The 22947-nt window shown below is 39.7% G+C and overlaps 1 protein-coding gene across 2 annotated transcripts in view; it reads right to left on the bottom strand.

Moving 5' to 3' along the window:
* Nucleotides 1-15311: 15311 nt before the first annotated feature.
* SLC25A24 (solute carrier family 25 (mitochondrial carrier; phosphate carrier), member 24) overlaps nt 15312-22947 on the bottom strand; it is a 78605-nt gene continuing 70969 nt past the window's right edge. For both annotated transcript variants that reach the window (XM_006865982.1, XM_006865983.1), the window contains exons 9-10: nt 21440-21590; nt 15312-15901 (exon numbers count right to left, since the gene is read on the bottom strand). In XM_006865982.1, coding sequence (XP_006866044.1) covers nt 15717-15901; nt 21440-21590 — 336 coding nt within the window. In that variant the 3' untranslated portion in view covers nt 15312-15716. The remainder of the gene's footprint in view (nt 15902-21439; nt 21591-22947) is intronic.

The raw sequence follows: 22947 nt of genomic DNA, 5'->3' as shown, positions 1-22947 counted from the left end.
GTACTGTAAAGATTATAACCTTGGAAAACCTGTAGAGGAGTTCTGTTCTGTCCTATAAGGTCGATATGAATTGGAATCAACTCAATAGCAACTGGTCTTTTTCTCTCTCATTCATTAATGACTTTAAAAACTGGTTTTCTCTAAGACTTAAAGCTCAAAATCTGTCCACCCTAAATTCTCTCCTCTGATGTATATGCCAATTACTTCTACCACCCTTGTTCTTCAAACTCATTATTGGGACCTCAGAGTTTCTTCATGCACTTTTCTCTCTGCACCAATCTCCTCTCTCCCTCTTAATCTACTTCCATTCCAAGGCCCTAATTTAAAAAATTCCCCTCTAGCACTCTCAGTTTTCTTTCCCTTCTTGTATGCAAAGCACTGCTCAGTTCAATCAAGCTATCTGCTCTCTTTGAGCTTGCCTCTTGCCCCTGGAGAAAACTAAGTGTGGTAGAGCAGGATTTTCTTTAAAGTCACCTACTTATTTTCTTCTTCTCCAGCCCCTGGTGACCTTTACAGAGTGAAAAACCACTGATCCATTCTCAGTCCTCATCTTACGTGATGTGGCTGCCAACGCATCACACTTGCTGGGTTCTCCTCCTCTCTCACTGACTTCTCCTTCTCAATCACTGTCACTGCTTTCTCCTAATCTCTCTGACCTCTTACTAGAGGGTGCTGTAGGTTTCTGTCTTGTCCCTCCTTCCCTCCTCCTCATCTATACTCATTCCTTAGATGTCATCGGATCTTACGGTTCTAAATACTGTCTAGATGCTGATGACTCCCAAATGTATATCCAGTCTGGACCCTTCTCAACTGAATTCCAGAATTGCCTACATCAAATTTTAACTTAACTATCGCATCACTGTCAAGTTGATTCTGACTCGTAGAGACACTATGGGACAGAGTAGAACAGCATGTAAGGTTTCCAAGGCTGCTATCTCAGGGTTTTGAACCAGTTCAAAGTGGTTCAGTCACAACGGATGCAAAACAAATGGACCAGATCCAAATTTATAAAATGTAGGGGAAGTGGAATGAACAGGAAAACAATAGGTTAATGCCTTAGAATGGGAGACTTGAAAGAGGTATAAGGAGGCCCTGTCAGAGGCTGATTCAGGAGATTGGATTATTGCCAGGATTAGAGAGTAACACACATTCAAAGCAGCATAGCTGGCTGCCATCTTTGAGCTGGGCACTGTTGTTTCCAACTCTGTAAATCAAGATTTTACTTTACTCTGCCAATTGAGATTTTGGTAACATGCATGCTGCCCTTGTTTTCATATAAGGAGATTAAGATGCTAGCAAGGCACTGACCCATAACTTTCCCCAGTCCTGTTATTATTTCATTATACCCACATTTTACAAATTTGGAACCATTCCAGATATACTTCATTGGCCATGACTGAACAAGGAAGAACCAGTTTGAAGTTCTGTATTATCTTTTTTTTTAATGTTTTCTTGTGAATTATGTGGTAGTTTACATGGGAGAACATTAGCTTTACATTCATCCTATCATATATCCTTTCATTGCCATGGTTACAATCTCCTCCATACATCATCAACCAACCAAAGTATATACCCTGCAAGCCTGCCCCCCGGTTGTCAGCACACAGCCCCTTTCCCTCTCTGGGTCTAAAGTCCCCAGCCACTCCATCTCTCCACGTCATTGTCTCTGCCTCCATCTCAGGCATCACTGCTACTCTGGGTAGGGTCCCTCACTCCGTTCTTCTCTCTTTATGGTCCCAGGGACCTTCGCTCCTAGACTGCAAAGTCAGTCACTCCCCTCCTTTGATACAAAATGTCTACCTTTACATTTCCAATCCTCACAATCAGTCCTAATAACAATTATTCACTATTGTATCACAAGAGACCTATCCACATCTCCTTTCATCAGCCCCGCCCAGACAGATTGGATACTACTCAGTGGAGAGTCTACCTTCCTCCACACCCTCTGGATCTAGGCTCCCTCTTGAAAGCTTGTAAGCCAGTCACTTCTTGCCTATGTAGCCCCCATTTTGCATAGCCAACGTCCAATTTGCCCATCCCTATCTGCTCTGTGTATGGAGGTCATGGGAATGATCCTCGCTGTAAAGATTTGTTCCCTCTTTTGAGCTACTGCATCCATAGGTGTAGGTCAAGTTCATCAAACTGTATCAGATTACTCTCTTTTTTTTTTCCCTCTTCTTTCTTCTTCTAGTTGAGCTCTGATCATCCAGTCATTGAAGCCAGGTCAAGTGGGTATTGTATTATCTTAATGGGAGCAAATTGCCACATCTTTCTCCTTCAGAGTGGCTGGTGGGTTCAAGTGACCAACCTTTCAATTAGTAGTCTAATGCTTAATCACTACACCAGTAGGGTTCCTTAGCTAGCTCATGTTATTGCTATTGTTTTGGGTGTCATCCGGTCTGCTTGAACTCATAGCAACCCTACACACAACAAAAAGAAACACTGCATTATCCTTGCAATTGTTGTTTGAGCTCATTGCTGTTGTGTCAATTCATCTTGTTGCAGAGTAGAGGAGGGCTTTCAGCTTTTCACTGACCCTCTGCTTTATAAAGCATGATGCCCCTCTCCAGAGACTGGTCCTTCCTAATAACATGTCCAAAGTTGTTGTTGTTGTTGTTACGTGCCGTGGAGTCGGTTCTTACTCATAGTGACCCTGTACAGGGTTTCCGAGGCTGTAAATCTTTAAGGGAACAGAAAGGCTCAGCTTTCTCTCGTGGAACAAGTGATAGTTTTGAACTGCCAACCTTGAGGTTAGAAGCCTGATTCGTAACCACTATGCTACCAGAGCTCCTTAAGTACATGAGATGAAATCTCACCATCCATATTTCTAAGGAGCATTTTAACTGTACTTCTTTCAAGACAGATTGGTTTGTTCTTCTGGCAGTCCATGGTACCTTCAATCTTCTTAGCCAACATCATCATTCAAACTCACTGATTCTTCTTTGGACATATTATACATTGTCCAGCTTTCACATGCATATAATGTGAATGAAAATACCATGGCTTAGGTCAGATGCACCTTAGTCCTCAAACTAACATCTCTTTGCTCTTGAACACTTTAAAGAGGTCTTTTCATTTGCTTGGATCCATAATCAATACTTATGGAATCATAAAGTTTGACAACTTTAATGTCTTTTACATGGATCATGATGTTGTCTACTAATCCAGTTGTGAGGATTTTTTCTTTTCTTTACATTGAATTGTAACCCATATTTCAGACTGCATTCTTTGTTCATCAATAGTAAGTGCCTCAAGTCCTCCTCACTTTCAGCAAGCAAGGTTGTGTCATCTGCATATCACAGGTTGTTCATAAACCTTCCTCCAGTCCTGATGCTGGGTTCATCTTCATATAGTCCAGTCTCTCAGATTATTTGCTCAGCATACATATTTAATAAATCTAGTGAAAGGATACAAACTTTCCTGATTTTAAACCACACAATGTCCCTTTGTTCTAGTCAATTGCCTCTTGGTTTATGTACAGGTTGCTTATGAGTACAATTAACTGTTTTGGAATTCCCATTCTTCACAATGTTATGCACAGTTTGTCATGATCCACAAAGTCAACTGCTTTTGCATAGCCAATAAAACACAAGTAAACATCTTTCTGGTATTCTCTGCTTTCAGACAAGATCCATCTGATGTCAGCAATCCATGTTCTCTTCTGAATCTGACTTGAATTACTGGCAGTGCCCTGTCAATGTTCTGCTGTAACCATTTTTTAGTTATTTTCAGCAAAATTTGCTTAAATGGGTTATTAATGATATTGTACAATGATTTCTGCATTCTATAGGGTTACCTTTCTTTGGGATGGACACAAATATGGATATTAGAGTCCTGATGTGGTGCTGTAAGATAAGCACTGGACTGATAACTACAAGGTTGGCAGTTCACACCCACCAGCTGCTCCTTGGAACCCTATATAGGGTTGCTATGAGTTAGAACCAACTTGACAGCATGTAACAAACACCACCACTAGTTGGTTGTTGACCACATACTTGTCTTCCAAATTTTTTAACATAGATGAGTGTCTCCATGTCAACTTATTGAAACATGTCAATTTGTATTCCATTAATTCCTTGAGCCTTGCTGTTCTCTAATGTCTTCAGTGCAGCTTTCACTCCTTTTAATACCATCAGTTCTTAATTATATGCTACCTCCTGAAATAATTGGACATCGGCCAATTCTTTTTAACATAATGACTCTGTGCATGCCTTCCATCTTCTTTTGATGCTTCCTGCATCATTCAACATTTTGCCCATAGAGTCCTTCAATATTGTAATTCAAGGCTTGATTTTTTTCTTCAGTTCTTTTATCTTGAGCAATGCTGAGTGTGTTTTTCCCTTTTGGTTGTCTAAATCCAAATTTTTTGCACATTTCATGATAATACTTTATCTTCTAAAGTTCTCCTTTGAAATTTTCTGTTCTTGTTTATTTCAGCATTTATTCCATTGACTTTAGCTACTCTACATTCAAGAACAAGTTTCAGAGTCTCTTTTGACATCCACTTTAGTCTTTTCTTTATTTCCTGTGTTTATAATAGCTGTCATAGATCACATTGTATTCTCTGCCAAAATACATGTCAACTTGGCTGGACCATGATGCTTAGGGATTTGGTAGTTATGTAATGATGTGATCTCCCCACCCCCACCCCGTGATCTGATATAATCAGTTCTAATCTGATATATTGGTCCTATGTGTTGTAAATCTTCACGTCTATGATGTTAAGGAGGTTGGATGCAATCTACAGAATTAGGTTGCATTTTGAATCAATTTCTTTTGAGATAGAAAAGACACTAACCAAGCAAGTAGAGCTAAGAGGGGGCTACTACCACCAAGAAAGAAGAGCCAGGACTGGAGTGCATCCTTTGGACCTGGGGTCTTTGCACTATGAAGCTTCTATATCCAGAGGAAGATTGATGCCAAGATGCATGGAGCTCTCCAAGGAATGCTGGGCCTACAGATGCTGAAAGAAGACAAGAAACTTTCTCCAGAGCTGACAAAGACAGAAAGTCTTCCTCTAGAGCCAACATTCTGAATCCTGACTCCTAGTCTCCTAAATGGAGAGAATAAATTTTGGTTTCTTAAAGCCATCCACTTGTGGTATTTTCTAGCAGCACTGGAAAATTAAGACAAGGACCTTTTGATTTCTTCATGTGTGATGTTCTTGATGTCAACCCACAACTCCTCTAGTCTTCAATCACTGTGTCCAATCTGTTCTTGAGATGACCTCTAAATTCAGGTGCGATTTATTCAAGGTCATATTTTGACTCTCCTTGTTGTTGTGGTTGTTAGGTGCTGTTGAGTCAATTCCAACTCATGGTGACCCTGTGCACCATAAACAAAACCCAGCCTGGTCCTGCACCCGCCTCACAACTGCGATTATGCCTGAGTCCAGTCCACTGCAGCTGCCCTTGTACCAGTCCATCTTGTTGAGGGGGTGGTCATCCTCTTTTTCACAAACTTTTCACTTTAAAGGGCATTGTGTCCTTCTCCTAGGGCTGGTCCATCCTAATAATACATCTGAAGTAGATTTCAGTATCTACAAATGCATAAAATAATCATCAAAACTGGGAAGCTATATAAATTCACTCTATTTTCTTTGACTAAACTTTATTATTTCAATCTTTTGTAATGTTTCCATTCTTTGTCTCCCTTGCTGTCTCCTAACAAAGCTTTGTCCTCATAGTATTGGTAGAAAGTCCTACCACTGGCTAAACACTGGCCACCTCAACTCTGCACCCCTTTCCGTGTGTACTTTTCAGGCACAGTCACGTCTTCTGTAGAGTTTGGAGGCACTGAACTGAAAAGGCCATCTTTATTTTTGGCATAGTTGAAAGAGTTTAATGAGGTTAGTTTAATCACCTTGATTTGCTTTTTTAAATTTTCTAGGTTGGTTTTTTTTTTTTTTTCCAAAGGCATTTAAGCTGTTGCATACAGGTTTTTTATGAAATGGACAAATTACTGTTGTTGTTTTTTTAATAACAAACTAACACACAAAGGGAGTCCTGGCGTGGCACTGTGAGTTAATGCGCCAGATTGCAAAACCGTTTGAACTACAAGGTCGCTGGTTCAAGCTCACCAGTCACTCCTTGGAAACCCTACACAGGCTCTCTAAGCTCTGGTAGCATAGTGGTTATGAATCGGGTTGTGAACTACAAGGTCAGCAGTTCCACGGGAGAAAGATGAGGCGTTCTGCTCCCGTGAAGATTTACAGCCTCGGAAACCCTGTGCAGGGTTGCTATGAGTCGGAACTGATTCCACGGTACTTAACAACAACAACAAGGGTCGGAACCGACTCAACGGCACTTAACAACAACAACACACAAAGGGAAAGAGTCAATTCGGAAGAAAAGAATGAAAGCTAAAAAACAGCTTAAAGAGGGAAGAGGAGAGAGAGAGAGGTGTGGGTCTGAGCACTTGTACCTGCCATTGGGAGAGAGTTAATCAAACAAGCAAACACTGGGCAGCAGACAGCTCGTTAATCATGTGTGTGTGTCGCCCCCTTCTTCACCACGTCAGAACATACAGTTTCTTTTCTGTTTCTCTCTGAAAAATTCTAAATATTTCTATTTAGTTGTTGGAATTAAAATCACCATAAGTCCAGATTGGGTTGCTTGAGTTTTCTATTAAACTTTTCTCTGATGTTTATTGTTCCAGGAATACAGCAAAGCAGGCTTGTGTTAATCTGAAACCCAAATTTTATTTATTTTTAAACAATTTGACTGTTGCACCACGTGCATCAATAAAACAACTCATGTAAAAATATCTGAAAGAGAACAGAAGAAACTAAATTTTATGGTGTGTTTTTCCCTTTATTTTAGCTCTTGTCTTAATACCCTTGTACTTCCAAACTGGAATTACAAGCATACCTCTGAAATGATGTTTAGCAAATGAAAAGAGATTCATCACACTATGCAAACAAATATCCCAAAATACTTTCTGCGGTCACAATTTTCATAACTAACATTTACCTATGACTCTGAATATGGTCAGCAATATTTGACTTTGCGATAATTTTTCATTTGACTTATGAAATATAGAATTTTTCTATTAAAAAAATACCTAGAGGTGGGGCTTAATGGCAGCTAGGGTGGAGGTGCAGTGAAGTTCGCTGTCAGCAGTAACACAGAATACCAGGCAAAGCAGATCCAAGGCAGAGCTCCAAAACTAGGAACCACAGAGACAGTTTGAAGGTTTATAGCTTGTGGAACTTGAAGCTGAAGCAAGAAATCACGTACTTTTGAATCTGCCGGACTGGGCTCAAAGGCCCAGAGCCGACATCTTGGGTGAGACCAAATAGCCAAGTGGGGGAGCAGAAACACCACAGAAAAATGCCGCGGGAACCTTGGAGCAAAGGTGGATAATACACTTTGTCAGTTTTGCTTTGTTCTGATTTTCTTTTATTTTTGGTCTCTGGTCATTGGCGCGCCCACTGTTTGCGCATCTCCATTCTGGTGACTAGAGGGGAGCCTGAGCGAGTGGACACCCCCCACCCTAACCACTGGTGGGTTCTTCTGCCACGCATGCGCACAGATAGTCAGCCCAAAAGCAGACCCTGAATGTTTTTTTTTTTGTTTTGTTTTAATACGGGAAAGGGCAGGACAGGGCTGTAGAGAAGAAAAGAGAGTTTAAAAACAAAACAGGCCGAAAAGTAAATTAAATCCTGAGGTATAGCATAACAACCAACACTGGTATCTTGAAATCTCTCAGGCAGCTTTAAAAGCAAGAAGCTAAAGAGAGGAAATTAAAGTCATACTCATATTAGGCTACAGATTTTTTTTTCCCCCCTTTTTTCCCTCCTCTCTTTTTTCTGTGATGAGAGACTGCAGTATTCAGTCTAGTTTTTGTTGTTGTTATATTTTGGTGTTTTTTTCCCCTCGCTTGTTTTATTTCACTGGTGCTGTTTTGCTGTTATATGCTCCCCCTCTACCTTTGGAGGGCTCTTTGTCTCCATATATTACACAAACAAGGCAGCAACTGCTGCCATATAGCCAAGCTACAATCACACTCTATAAAAAACACCAAAACCCAGGCAAGAACCAATACCTACTGCCATATACCAGGGAAAGAGACAACACTTGTGAAAGTTACTCTGAGTTAAGCAATAAGAAGAGTGAAAAGGGAAGCCCACATCCTGATCACATCTTCCTGGAAGCAATCAGAAAGCATAAAAAATTACCAAAACACATCCTCAATTAAGTATTAAGGCCACAGAAAAACACTAAACATGTCCAAGAAGCAAAAGCAGATGATGATATCAGCACAGGTCCAGAAACAAGATAAAGTGTCTGCGACAAATGACCTAGAGTTAGACCTGGACTCCATTCTGGAAGGAGGGCAGGCCTTGGAAATGCCTGAGAAAGGAATTCAGAAAAATGATTATAAAGTGTTTCAAAACACTTTACAATGGTGTTGAGAAAAATAAGGAAAAAGTCAGGAAAGTGCTACAGGAACAATCAAATAAGACAGATACAGCACTGGAAACAATTCAAAACCTACAGAAAGAGGCCCAAACGATCCATAACAGAATATCAGAAATAGACAATACTCTGAAAGGGCAAAGGAGTAGAATAGACGAGATGGAAGGCAGAACCAGTGAACTGGAAGACAAATCTTTCAAAACCACTAAGATAGAAGAACAAACAAAAAAATACCTAAAAAATAAGAACAAGCCTTTCTCTTCAGTATTACACACAAAGGATCTTCATTGTCACCTTCTAACCTAGAATGGTAACAGGTCAACGACCCCAACTTCACTCTTCTAAATAACATAATGGTGGTTTGTGCAGGAAATCTAAATCTGGCCCCAAGGAACCCAGTGATTTTCCAGGTCAAATCAGACAGAAACAGTTACATTGCAATCCCGAGTACCGGCAGCTCATAGATCTGGGAGAAGTCTGCCACCTAGTGGAAAATTGAGACTACTGCTCACATTTACTTGTAATAGGTAACAGGGTCCTTCACTGGATATCAAGAACTGTATTTACAAATTGAGCATTTCCGGTTAAGACCCATACTGTCCATTTAAAACACTATCAGATGAATACACACACACACACACACACATACACACACACACACACACACACACACACACCAGCATTCAAACTTGGCATAAAATGCTTCCTATCTATAAATAAAAACGACACCGTGGTTGTGGTTATGTGCCTTGGAGTGGGTTCTGACTCGTAGTGACCCTGTACAGGTTTTCAAGGTTGTAAATCTTTACGGAAGCAGAAAGCCTCATTTTTCTCCCTCGGAACCACTGGTAGTTTCTAACTACTGACCTTGAGGTTAGCAGCCTGACTTGTAACCACTGTACTACCAGAGCTCCTTAACTACACAGTGGTGATCTGTATAAAGTGACACTTTATAAAGCAGTATCATATAGGAGCTCTGGTAGCATACAGGGTTGCTATGAGTCAGAACTGACTCCATGGCACATAACTAAAACCGTCATAAAGAGTTATGTTTTTTACTTAAGAAATTCCACCTCATTTATAAATTGCTTTGTGCTTTTCCTACATAATGGCAGATACGCAAGGTGGGAAGTATACTTATCCCCTGACACAATTACTAAAGTTATATTTTTTAAAAATAGAGTCTCTTTTAGAGCAGTTTTAGGTTTATAGAAAAAATTGTGCAGAAAATACAGAAAATTTAAATCTCTCTCCCCACCACATACCAAAATCAAAACCCAACCTGTTGCCAACAAGGCAATTCCAACTTATGGTGATCACATGTTAAGAGAAATGAGCTCCCTAGAGTTTCTTTTTAATGAATTTATATGCAAGCTTAATTTTGTGAACATTTATTTTTGACAGGAGGGGGAGAGTGGATCTTAATAGCTGAGAGCCGCTAGTGGACTTGAACCACCCAAGGACCTTTCCCTTGCACACAGTTTCCCCTATTATTAACTTCTTACATTGTTGTTGTCAAGTGCTGTCAAGTTGGTTCTGACTCATAGTGACCCTCTATAGAGTTTCCAAGGAGCAGGTAGTGGGTTTGAACTGCAACCTTATGGTTCACACAGTCTAATGCTGATGCTACAGCACCACATCAGGAGTCCGTTATAGAGTTTATGAGGCTGTAAATCTTTATGGGAGCAGAAAGCCTTACCTTTCTCCCTCAGAGTCACTGGTGGGTTTACACTGCTGAGCTTGTCGTTAGAAGTCCAGTGCTTATCCTAGAATGACACCAGTGGTTACTAAGCTGTCTGACCATGATACTCCTTTCAAAGAAAGGAGTTAGAGCTGGCCATATAGAAATACACTATGGAGAACCTGGAGACTCCGTAGTTGGAATGCCGTTGTTTATGTTAAACACACAAAGAACCTTCTCTATGTACACAACCCACTAGTCCCTCATGAAGTAACACTTACTTCTCTCACACAGCATGCCAAAAAACAGAAGACAGTTTGAGAGTTTACAGCAAGGTAACTTAGAGAAATAATCTGAGTGTATTCTCCCTTTCGTTTCAGACCAGAACCATGACTGTTAACGTTTCCTTTCCTCAGCGATTTTTAAAGGCGGAAAACAGAAGTCATTTTGAATCAAAAGCTCTTCTGTCTTTTGCAAACATCTATGTTTCCCACAGAGAGGGTGTCAAGGGCCCAAAAGGAGGAGGAGAGGAGAACCTTTAGAATTAGATAGAAACAAGGACTGAGCTCAAAGGCTAAGAAGGAAGCAAAGATGAAGGGTTCAAGAGATTCACCTTTCATACCTTGGCAGCACCCCTTAAGAGTGGAGAGGCCAGACCCTAGAAATGGATGTTCTGTGGCATCTACCCATTCCATCGACCCACATGCTTAAACATAGCACAGCTGCTAAAAACAAGGGGTCAAGCAGGCTGGAAAAAGGGCCCCTTAGCAGTAACTGGTGGACTTTGACCACTGGCCAAAGGAGCACAGACCACTATACTGAGTGGCATTAGAGCTTCCAGCTGGATTTAAGTTGCATCCCAGTTGGTACACTAAGATTCATGTGGGAATCTGCAAGAGGTGCTGGCAAAGACTGGCAGAGAGATACATTATCAGCAGAGGCCACTGACAAGTGTGGGAATTTAGGCTGATTCACCCAGGCCCATGCCATGACTCTGTTGAAGACTGTTGGTTATAAATAAAGAGACAAGTGGAAACCCTCAGGGAAGCACGTGTCATGAATTAAATTGTGCCCTCCCCACAAGATATGTGTTGGAATCCTAAACCCTGTGGATGTGATCTTATTTGGAGATAGGTGTTTTTTTCCTAGTATGTTAATTTGATCATACCTGAATAGTGTGGGTTCTGTATCTTCTTGTTGTTGTCGTTATGTGCCGTCGAGTCGGTTCTGACTCACATCAACCCTATGCATGACAGAACAAAACACTGCCTGGCCCGCTCCTGCACCATCTCCACAATTAAAGCTTTAAAATTGAAGCTCTCATATTCTGGGCAAACATAGGGCAATCAGAGAAGAAAACAAGAACAAACACAGCCTGCTTAGTTTACTGAGATTAAATTTCTCTGTAATTCTTAGGAAACTACCTAGAAAGCGAGAGGAATGAGTGACTTTTAAGGACTCTAGAGTCTATTTTTAAAACACCTTTTATTGTGTAGAACAGTTTTAGATTTACAGAAAAACTGCACAGCATCTTTTTTAAAGATAAAAAGTCTTCCTGCAGAAGGTGAGCTAGCTGTAGAGTGGCCAATAAGCCCTGTTACTGGGGAATGGGTCAACAGATGGCACGGACAGCCAGGAGGAAAATGAGTCCACCTATGGATGACATGAGGGCCACCAGATACTGTGAGTGTTTTCAATGACATTGTCAAACATGAGACTACCACCTGCAGAGAAGAGACATTTGGATCTTGTTTAGGGGGCATCACCAAGATGTTTCTGCTATTACAGACTCAGAGACAGAGAGATGCATGGCTGACGTGCCTGGCCCCTCTCCCAAATGTCCTACCTCCATAGCTTACTGTCCTCCTGTTGCTCCCTCCACCTGTGGCCTTTGCACCTGTATTCCCTCTGCCCGGAAGATTCTCCTCTAGAGCTCGTAGAGCTGATTCCTTCACCTTCTCTAGGTCTTCACACGAGCATCATGTTTCCAGCAAGGCTTGCTCTGACTATTCCATCCCATCTCAGCACTTCGTCACTTAGCAGCATCTGACATCTTGCACACTCTACTTAGTTCATTTCTAATTATTCCACTAGATCATCCTCATGAAGAAAGGTACTGAAACTTTTATTTGGTGCTGCGGTATCAGCCTCTAAAAGTGCCTGGCATGCGATTGGTACTTACCGCTCACTGAAAGAACTAATGAGTCAGTCAGTGATGATGGAATGAAAGCTAAATGGTCTGGTCTTGAATGCATTTTAACAAAGCTATAGTGACTGTGGCTAAGTAGTTGAGCACAAAACCAAAAGGTCCACTGTCAACAAGTCAATTCCAACTCATAGAAACTCTATAGAACAGAGTAGAACTGCTCTTTAGGGTTTCTGAGACTGTAAATCTTTATGGGTGACTTTGAGCCGCTGACCTTGTGGTTAGCAGCCCAATGCTTAAGGTAAGTACAAAGCCCAAGAATATGCATATCTGATAAACTTGAAAATCCAAGAATATGCATATCTGATTAACTTCCTAAATACCCACAGAGGCTATGAACAGGTATCTTCATGTACACCAGGTTCATTGAGAAGTAGCAAGGTCTCAGCACAGCTCCAGTGGAAGAGGGCAGGACAATGCGGCAGGTGTGCTCCCCAAGACCAGCCTGAGTTCACTCCCCTGAGTCCACACTTCTCCCAGTGAGAGAAGACGGCAGACAGGAGAGAGGAGTGGTGGCTTGTAGTTCCCCTTCACCTATATCATTAATCCTTAGGCACCCCTCCCAGATTCCATAGTCCATGAGAAACAAAACAAAATATATCCTAGCCATTGAGATGATTTCAGTTCATGACAACCTCATGTGCTCAAGAACAGAAATGGGCTTCAGAGGGTCTTCTTGGTTGTAATCTTTATGGAAGCAGATCGCCACGTCTTTCTTCTGGGGATCCTCTGGGAGGGTTCCACAGTCCACCTTTCGGTTAGAAGATGAGCACAAACCACTTGCACCTCCCAGGGACCTCTGAGAACAAAAGAGCTGTCACGATCCCTGTTCTAATGAGGACACCATGCTGCACTTTCACACAAGGTATGCTACTTAAAGGACAAAATTGGGTAAAAGACTCATTGAGCTCATAAATTTGCTGGGGAGACAAGAGTAGCAAGCAAGAAATAAAACTGGCAACTTTATTCTAACAGAGGGCCCCTGAGAGAAGAGGAGGCTGATGTGTTATTACTGGAATCTGGATGATATTCCTGTTGGGATAGAGAATTTCTTACATTTTATTTTCTTTAAATGAAATCAAATTTTGTACCTACTCTGTAATGTGCATTTATTACAATTTTTTAAATTACTTCTAAGAGAACTTACTTAACTTTTGCTTCCTATATCTTCAGGATAAACTGAATCTCCACCAAGATATGCCACCTTAATTCTGTGGTTTTGCATTCTCCTTGGCACTGTACTGTGAGCCCCAGAGGTCTGACCTGGTCTAGTACATGTGAAGCTTGGATACCTGATAAATATCATTTCATGCCAAAATGTATAATACAGACCACAGAGAATATGGCTGTTTAGGAAGATACAAATTATCTGCAAAGTTTATATGGAGCCAGGTGTGAAAAGCATTATATTCAAATTGCTGCCAATGATAGAAGCTGGCAACATACATTTTTTTTTCTATATTACATTAAAAAAAATAATAAAACAAGAAACAAGTTGTTTAAAAACAATTATAATTGTTATTGCTGTTTTAATATAAATGCCAGAAAGAAACAATCTTTAACTCTGGGCTTTTTTAAAAAAAGATACAAGATCAGTTTTCCCCAAAAAATACAAGATACACAGACAAATCACATTCACACCTTACAATTTTTAAATAGCAAACAATTTAAAATTCATGATGAACAATGAATAGTTTCATATTTTTTCAGCAGCTCAAAATTTCAGAAATGCTAGCAAAATTATTCATTTCCATCATTTTTATGAGTTTAAAAAAAAAAAAGAAACAGCTAATCATATATCTTATATAGGTATATAAGTAGTACTCAAAAATACAAAGCAACTGTGAAGATAGCAGAGTCCCATGCTTGCTGTACACATTCTAAAAATAGTGAGACGTTCATCAGGAATGAAATAGATAAAAACTGTATTTCAGAATATGCTCCACAAACACGAGTCCAACTTTTCTCTTTGGTTCAGAAGGTAACAGAGGTAGGTTCAAATAAAGCAAATGCCTATTGTTTCACCAGCTGTTGGATAAAACCTTGACAGTGTGTAACAGAAATAATTAGAAACCAAACTTGTTTGAGTTTTAAAAATTAAATTAAAAAAGTGATAAAAATACCTTCAACTAATGAATATTTTTCTAAGTCCTAGTCAGATAAATTTCAGAAAAAAAATTTGTTGATGACAAAAACTGGTTTCAGAAAATAAAAATGCTATCAATATGATAAATTAAGTTTTCTAGCTCATAGTATATTCCTAAGATATTGGACGAGAGAAAATGTGAATGCATATGCCTACAAACGGCTTTTCATTTAAATCGAATATATAAGACTATCAGTGTGTCCTATCCTCTGAGGCTTATACTGCCCAAATTGACAATGGTAGGGTCAAAAAACTCCAACAAGGAGAAGAAAATAAGAATGTCACTCATCCATGATCAAACTACTTCATATAATTAAGATAGGGGGAAGTCCAGGTTGGCAAGAATGCTCTCAATAAACCTTCCTGAATAAAACAGAATCTGAGTCAAGAAGTAGAAGACAAAGGATAAAGAAAAGAGACACTCCTCAAAAGCTGAAATAAACAAAAGGGTTTTCGTTCCTACTGCTTTTCAAAGCAATCGGTGAATTAATAGAAAGTTTCAAATAAGTTGTTTTGTGATGATAATTTGATGTTAATATACTGACATTTAATCAGCGTGTAATTCCAGGCACCAAATAGTGGAGCAAGTAAAATGAAAAAGTGCCCACGGAGATCAATTTTATCTTATCACTCCTCCTTAAACAAAAATGATATGAATAGACTAGATTTTTCACATGCCTTGAAATTCTTTTATGATCATTCATATTCTGCTTAAAAAAAAAAAATAATATCTCTCTGCTGTAAAGGATGTTTTAATGCAATGATTTTCTGTTTATGGTTCTGTAAGAAAAATGTTTAAGCCTATAAAGGTATTAAAAATAGCTTTAAGTCTCAAGGTTTTCTGATCTGTTTTTAAAGAAAAAAAGACACTTAAGTATAAAAGAATTGGCATAAACTTGGACCAACCAAAACACAGATTAATGATTTATAATTCTACCAACAAACAAATTTAGTTCACACAAGTAGATTTTTCAGAATTACGATTCAGAGCAAATGTTTGCAGGAATAACTAATATAAGAGATTTAAAAAAAAAAAAATTGTGAACTGTATGAACTTATCAAAACTATGATTTTAAACAATTTTGCATATATAAAATTAAGTCAAAATATCTGAAGTGATCATTAATATGTTCCTCCCTTTTATGAAAAAAAATATAGCTTTTTTTTTTTTTGCCATGGACTTGTTGCAATTCTAGGAGAAAATAACTCCAGAAATCACATTAAAAATTTCAGTAATCACGCCAAAGCAAAACCTTCAGCATGTCATTTGTGTGCTACTCCTAAAGTTTGCTTCATATTTTCATACACCACATAGCTGATGCCAACAGCAGGAAGCACCTTCATAAAGTTTGGGGTGATGCCCCTGTAAAGTCCTCTTACTCCTTCTTTGGAAATTATTCGTCGGAAGAGGCCAACCATGTTCAGCTGCGGGGCTCCTTCGACCATAGCTAGGAAATAAAAAAGAAACCAATCTAATTTAATATCCAAGCAGGTTTAATTTTTATTATTAGTTATTATGATAAATAAGGATGCTTCAGGATGATATTCTAGAATACAATGAAAGGATAAAAATCCATTCTAATGGGCTTGACAAAGTACCCCTGTATATGAGGAGCTCTCCTTTTATAGCACCTTATAGCAAGTGCCCTGACTAGGTAGTTGTTAAGTGCCATCAAGTCAGTTCTGACCCATCAGGACCCTGTATAGGGTTTCCAAGGAACGACTGGCAAGTTTGAACCATCGACCTTGTGGTTCAATCCAACTTTGCAGTCCAGCGCAACTAATGATAGTAATAAGTTATTTCTTGAGAGCTTACTGTGTGCTAGATACAGAGATCAATATTAGCTACAGTGTTAACTACTTTACATACCAATCCTACAAGGTCAATATTATTACACTGCCATTATTAATAGTATTACAACTTCAAATGAGTTGGAGACTTAAGATGGCATAAGTTATCCTAAACCATGTAGCTAGCAAACAGTAGAGCCAAAGATTTGATGGTGTTTCTGACTCCAAACCTCACGCACCTTCTACCACATCACACTGTCACCTCCTCCTCATTAGCCAAGACCTGTAAAGAGAACAAGTAAATCATGGGGTGGGATGCTGGGAGGAAAAAGAAGATGGGAAAGACTTTGAGGAGCTTATGAAAAATATAGGGCCCTGGGCCTTAAAATTTACCTCGAGAGGCATGCGAGGTAGGAAAGAGAAAATTCATGGGGTTGGCACAGCAAAGACATGTGCTAAGGGAAACAGCTGATCAATGTGTGCGGTTATTACAGAGACAGAGAGGCTGGAGGTGGGCAACATAGAGACAGAGAAAGGGAGACAAAGTTAAAACAAAAAGTAGACCCAGTGATTAAAGCTTTGAAATTCCCACCAGGAAGTTTGGATTTTACTCTAAAGACACTGAAGAGTCATAAAGATTTGTGACTCTTTCTGAAGTCACAAACGGAAGAGAAATGGCATCACATTCATTGTCAAAAAAAGCATTTCAAGATCTTGAAGTGCAATGCTGTCTGTGGTAAGACTGTATACATATGCCTACAAGTAAGACCAGTTCATACTACTATTATTCACATTTACATACCAACCACTAAAGTCCATGATGATGAAATTGAAGAATTCTACCAACTTCTTCAATCTAAAATTGATCAAAGATGCAATCAAGATGCATTGGTAATTATTGGTAAATGGAATGTGAAAGTTGGAAACAAGGAGTAAGGATCAGTAGTTGGAAAATATGACCTTGGTGACAGAAATGATGCTGGAGATTGCATGATAAAATTTTGCAAGACCAATGACTTCTTCATTGCAAATACTTTTTTCAAAAACATAAATGGCAACTATACGCGTGTACCTCACCAAATAGAAGAGACAGGAATTAAATTGACTACATCTGTGAGCACAGACAACGGAGAAGCTCATTATCATCAGTCAAAACAAGGCCAGCAGCAGGCTATGGAACAGATCAACCATCAATTTCTCATATGCAAGTTCAGGCTGAAGCTGAAGAAAACTAGAGCAAGTCCACAAGAGCCAAATATGACCTTGAGTATAACCCATCTGAATTTAGACATCATCTCAAGAACAGATCTGATGCATTAGACACTAATAACCAAAGAACAGAGGAGTTGTGGGATGATATGGAAAAAACAAAGATCATTCAAAAGACAGGAAAGAAAGAAAAGACCAAAATGGATGTCAGAAGAGACTATGAAAATTGCTGTAGAATGTAGAGAAATTAAAGCAACTGGCAGAAATGATGAAGTACAAGAGTTTAACAGAATATTTTAAAAGGAAGCTCAAGCAGACAAAATTATTATCATTGGTTGGTTATGTGCTGTGGAGTTGGTTCTGACTCATAGTAGCCCTGCGTAGGATTTCCGAGGCTGTGAATCTTTATGGGAGCAGAAAGCCTCATCTTTCTCCCACAGAACAGAACTGCTGGTAGTTCTGAACTGCTGACCTTGAGATTAGCAGTTGGATTTGTAACCACTACACTTCTATAATGAAATGTATAACAATCTGGTGTGAGAAAACCAAAATGGAAGAATACATTCACATGTGTTTGGTATTGTAAGATGACTATGAGGGAGGTGGGCACAGTGGTGCTTTAGGATAAACACTGGACTTTAAACCACAAGGCCAGCAGTTTGAGCTCACCAGCCCTCCATGGGAAAAAGATGGGGCTTTCTGCTCTTGGACAAATGGTACTAGCAAAACTGAATATCCATTTGCAAAAGAATGAAACAAGACATCCATATCTCACACAATATGAAAAATGAACTTAGATCATTAATGAAAAAATAAGGATAGATTTGGGAGCTCTGATCCGCGGCATAAAAACACTATCAAACATAATTTAAAACACACAAACAGCAAAAGACAGATGACTGGGACCTCCTAAAATATTAGACATGTACATCAAGAGATTTCACCAAAAGAGGAAAAAGAGAATTCTCACACTGAGAAAAAAATTTTTTGCAAATGACATATTAGACGAAGGGACTTACCTCTACAATTTATAAACAAGTTCAAGAAAGTGACAAACAATCCTATTTAAAAATGGGCAGAGAACATAAACAGATACTTCACCAAAGAAGACATTCGGGCAACCAACAAACCTATGGTGAAATGCTCACAATCACTAGCCATTTATTGTTGGTGCTGCTGCTGCTAAGGGTTGTGAATTCAGTTCTGACTCACAGCAATCCTGTATAGCGTTTCACAGGCATTAAGTCTTTTCAGGAGCAGAAAGCCTTATCTTTCTCTCTCAGAGCGGCTGGTGCGCCCAACTGTCAACCTTGTGGTTCGCAGTCCAGTGAGAGATGCAAATCCAAACTTCAGTGAGATATCATCTCATCCTAGCATTCACAGAAAAAAAAAAACAACAACAACAACAACCCAGAAAACACCAAATGCTGAGGAGGGTGTGGATAGACTGGAATCCTCATACATTGGTGGTGGGATTGCATAATAGTGTAACCACTACGGAAAATGGTATGGCCCTTCCTCAAAAAAGTTGGAAACAGAAATAACCATATGACCCAGCAATCCCTCTTAATTGTTGTTAAGTGCTGTTGAGTCAGGTCCAACTTACAGCAAGCCTTGATAGAGTTTCTAGGGCGCAACTGGTGGGTTTGAAGCACTGACCAAGTGGCTAGCAGTCCAGTGCTTATCCTACAGCACCACACCAGGACTCCAGAAATCCCTCTACTTGGTATATATTCTACAGAAAACAAAAGCCATGCCATGAATACAAGTATGCACACCCATGTTCATCCCAGAACTATTCACAATTGAAAAAGACACAGACAACTAAATGCCCATCAGTGGATGACTGGATAGACAACCTTTGGTGCATACACAAAGCATGAAAAGTAACAACAAACAGGTGACATAGCTCATATCATGGATGGACCTAGAGGACATCATGCTGAGTGAAATTTGTCAATCACAAAAGGACAAATATTATATGAGTCCATTATTAGAAAAAGGCAAGAAAAGGGTTTCATGCTAAAAGAAACATTCTTTATTGGCTGCCTGGGGTGGGAGGGAAAGGATGTTATTCACTGGATAGAGGCTGTTGCTGTTAAGTGCTATCGAGTCAAGAGTTTAACAGAATATTTTAATATCATAACGACCCTGTACAGGGCTTTTGAGGAGCAGCTGGTGAGCTTCAACCACCACCCTTGTGGTTCAAATGACTTTGAAATCCAACGCTTTAAACCACAGCGCCACCCCAGGGCTCGGGATACAGGGTAGACACATGTTATCTTGGATGATGGGGAAGGTGGTATACAAGATGGAGGTTGGCGGGAAAATGATAAAAGCTGGAGAAGACAGGGAGAAGTGCAGAGTTAAAGGGAACAGAGGTAAATACTGTTACATATACTATCCTGCAGTACAAGTGAATGGATGTGGGAGAGACAGTGGGGTTGTACTCACAAATATATAAGGGTTCGACAGAGGATATTTGGACATGGTTATTTACCTTTGCTGCAAATATATTCATGAATGTGGTGGAGCACACAGCAAGAAAAATTATGAAAACTTCTGAGACATTACCAAATACCTTGAGGGAATGATTTGCTGAACCTGGAAGCTAGGACCAGTATCAGGGAACACCATTGTCATTGGCATAACATATACCACAAAAACAATGCTCTACATCCTACTTTGGTGAGTAGCAACTGGGATCTTAAAAGTTCAGGTACAGCCACCTAAGGTGCAACAATTGGCCTCTCCCTGTCTGGAAAAAGAAGAGTGACAAAAACTGAAGACACATAGAAACAATTAGTCCAGCGGACTAATGGCTATGGAAACATCCGCCTCCATGACCCTGAGATCAGAAGAACTAGATGGTACCTAGCTATCACTACCAACTACTCTAAAAGGGGTCATATTTTTAGAAGGTCTTGGACAGAGTGGGAGAAAACAAGGAACAAAATTCAAAATCACACACAAAAAAGACCAGGCTTACTGGTCAAATAGAGACTGGTGGAACCCCAAGATTATGGCTCTTGGTTACCCTTCAGTTCGATAATTGAACTCACCCCCACGACTCAATTTCAGTCAAGCAATAGATAGGTATACAGAGGGGACAATAGCACTTGTGAGGTATGCATACCATAGAATGATCAACTGTTCAAGATCAAAGGGCAGCATCTACCTAAGAACAAAATTCAGAAGCGTGGGGGAAAAAGGAGGAAAGGAAACAAGAAACCCAGGGAGGAAGTAGAATAAGTAAGGTTACACTGTTGTTGTTGTTGTTGCTGTTATTGTTAGGTGCTGTCAAGTCAGTTCTGACTCATAGAGACCCTGGGCACAACAGAACAAAATGCAGCCCAGTCTTGCTCCATCCTCACAGCTGTTACACTTGAGCCCATTGCTGCTGCCATTGTGTCACTCCATCTCATTGAGGGGCTTCTTCTTTTTCACTGACCCTCCACTTTACCAAGCATGATGTTCTTCTCCAGGAACTGTTCCTCCTGATACCATGTCCAAAGTATGAGAGATGAAGCCTCGCCATCTGACTTCTAAGGAGCATTCAGGCTGTACTTCCTCCAACATAAAATTTGTTTACTCTGCTGGGAGTCCATGGTGCTTTCTTTCCCAACATCACAACTCAAATGCATCAATTCTTCTACAGTCTTCCTTACTCACTGTCCAACTTTCACATGCATATGAGACTACTGAAAATGCTTTGGCTTGGGTCAGGTGCACCTTAGTCCTCAAACTGACATCTTTACAGCATAGTTGCCTACTGTAATACATCATCTGATTTCTTGACTGCTGCTTCCATGAAGATTGATGTGGATCCAAGCAAAATGAAGTCTTTGATGACTTCAGTCTTTACATTGAGGAAATTGTAATTGAGATAAAATAAAACATATGATTTTTTTTTAATGCAAAACAGATGATCTGCTCCTGTAAACCTTCAGTCACAATAAAAAGTTAAAAACAAAACAAAAACTCACCTTGAGCCTGCATGCGAGTTCTCACCAAAGCCAGGGGGTAACTAGCCAGCTGACCACAGGTGCTGGATAAGGCACCACATCCCAACAGCACCATGACTCCAGGATTTACAGTGTCCTTTGCAAAATTCTCTAGCCAGTGGGACTTCAAGAGCTGCCAAAGGAAAGAATAATGGGAAACTAACTTTACAACTGCTTTCATTTAACATAACATTTCCACTATTCTTTTTCTAGTGAGAGGCATGTCATGTTTCTGCAAGATCATGTAGTATGAAGCCACAGGGTATTCAGAGTATGTGAGGGGTGCACTGATTCCTTACTTATTTTGTTCAAAGTACACTTGAAGATCAATAGCACACCAGACTCTGTAGGATCTAAAGAGCATTTCTGGTGGTGAGTAGTAATAAATTAACATAGCACCATTCCTGCTAATATTCCTAGTCACCATGTTCTATAAGGAGTCCTGGTGTGGCTCAGTGGGTTAACACGCTGGACTGCAAAGTCAGTTTGAACTGCAGGGTGGATGGCTTAAGCTCACCAGCTGCTCCTCAAAAACCCTATGGGTCAGAACTGATTTGACAGCACTTAACAACAACAACTAATATTCTATAAGGAGTCCTAGTGTGGGGCTGTGGGATAATGCACTGGACAACAAGGTCAGTTTGAACCACAAGGTCAGCAGCTCAAACTCACCAGTCACTCCTTAGTAACCCTACAAAGGGTCGCTATGAGTTGGAAGCGACTTGATGGCACTTAACAATAACAACACGTTCTATAAAGACACCACTAACACTGATAGCAGTTACCAAACAAACTTTGACCTTGTTCAAGCTGAACTAGATTCTTACTGTTTGGTTTTCACCCTTTACACATAAGCATGCAGTGAATGCCCACAATAGCATCAGGCAGGGTTACTGCTTTTGGGGTATTATTAAATTTTAACAAGTAGGTGAATTTGCAGAAGAGGAATCCACAAGTAATGAGGATCAATTATAACTGTATCTCATTTTACACTTTCCACATACACTATTTTTCTCAGCCCTTACAAAAACTCCGACATGGATTCTGACGTTATCAATGAGGGTAACTGGTCTCAGGGAGGATTTTAATAAGGGTCTACTGACCCCCAGGCCATGCTTTCCCCCATTATCATTAGGCCTCTGTATTTCAATTAGAAGGCAATCATTAGAAGAAATTATATAAAATATGTATGCTAATCTACTTTTTAAATATAAAATATTTTAAGAATAAAAAAGCATATGCTGGTATGTGAAAAAGTTATACAACTAGTTTAAATATTCTAATGAAAATTTTAACTGCGTACTTGGATTTTATAATTTTTACCATGAGAATAGTCCTATAAAAACTAGAAGTTAAAAGTTAGATTTGAATGTCTTATTCATGCCCATTTAGTACCATAAGACAGCAATAAAGCAAGCCATGGATGCTAAAGAGAACCAGGTCTGAACTACAGAAATGAAGGACTAGAAGTAATTCACTAGAAACAGATA

Source organism: Chrysochloris asiatica, unplaced genomic scaffold (genome assembly GCF_000296735.1).
Source record: "Chrysochloris asiatica unplaced genomic scaffold, ChrAsi1.0 scaffold00085, whole genome shotgun sequence".
Lineage (NCBI taxonomy): Eukaryota > Metazoa > Chordata > Mammalia > Afrosoricida > Chrysochloridae > Chrysochloris > Chrysochloris asiatica.
This window is presented reverse-complemented; position numbering and strand designations above follow the sequence as displayed.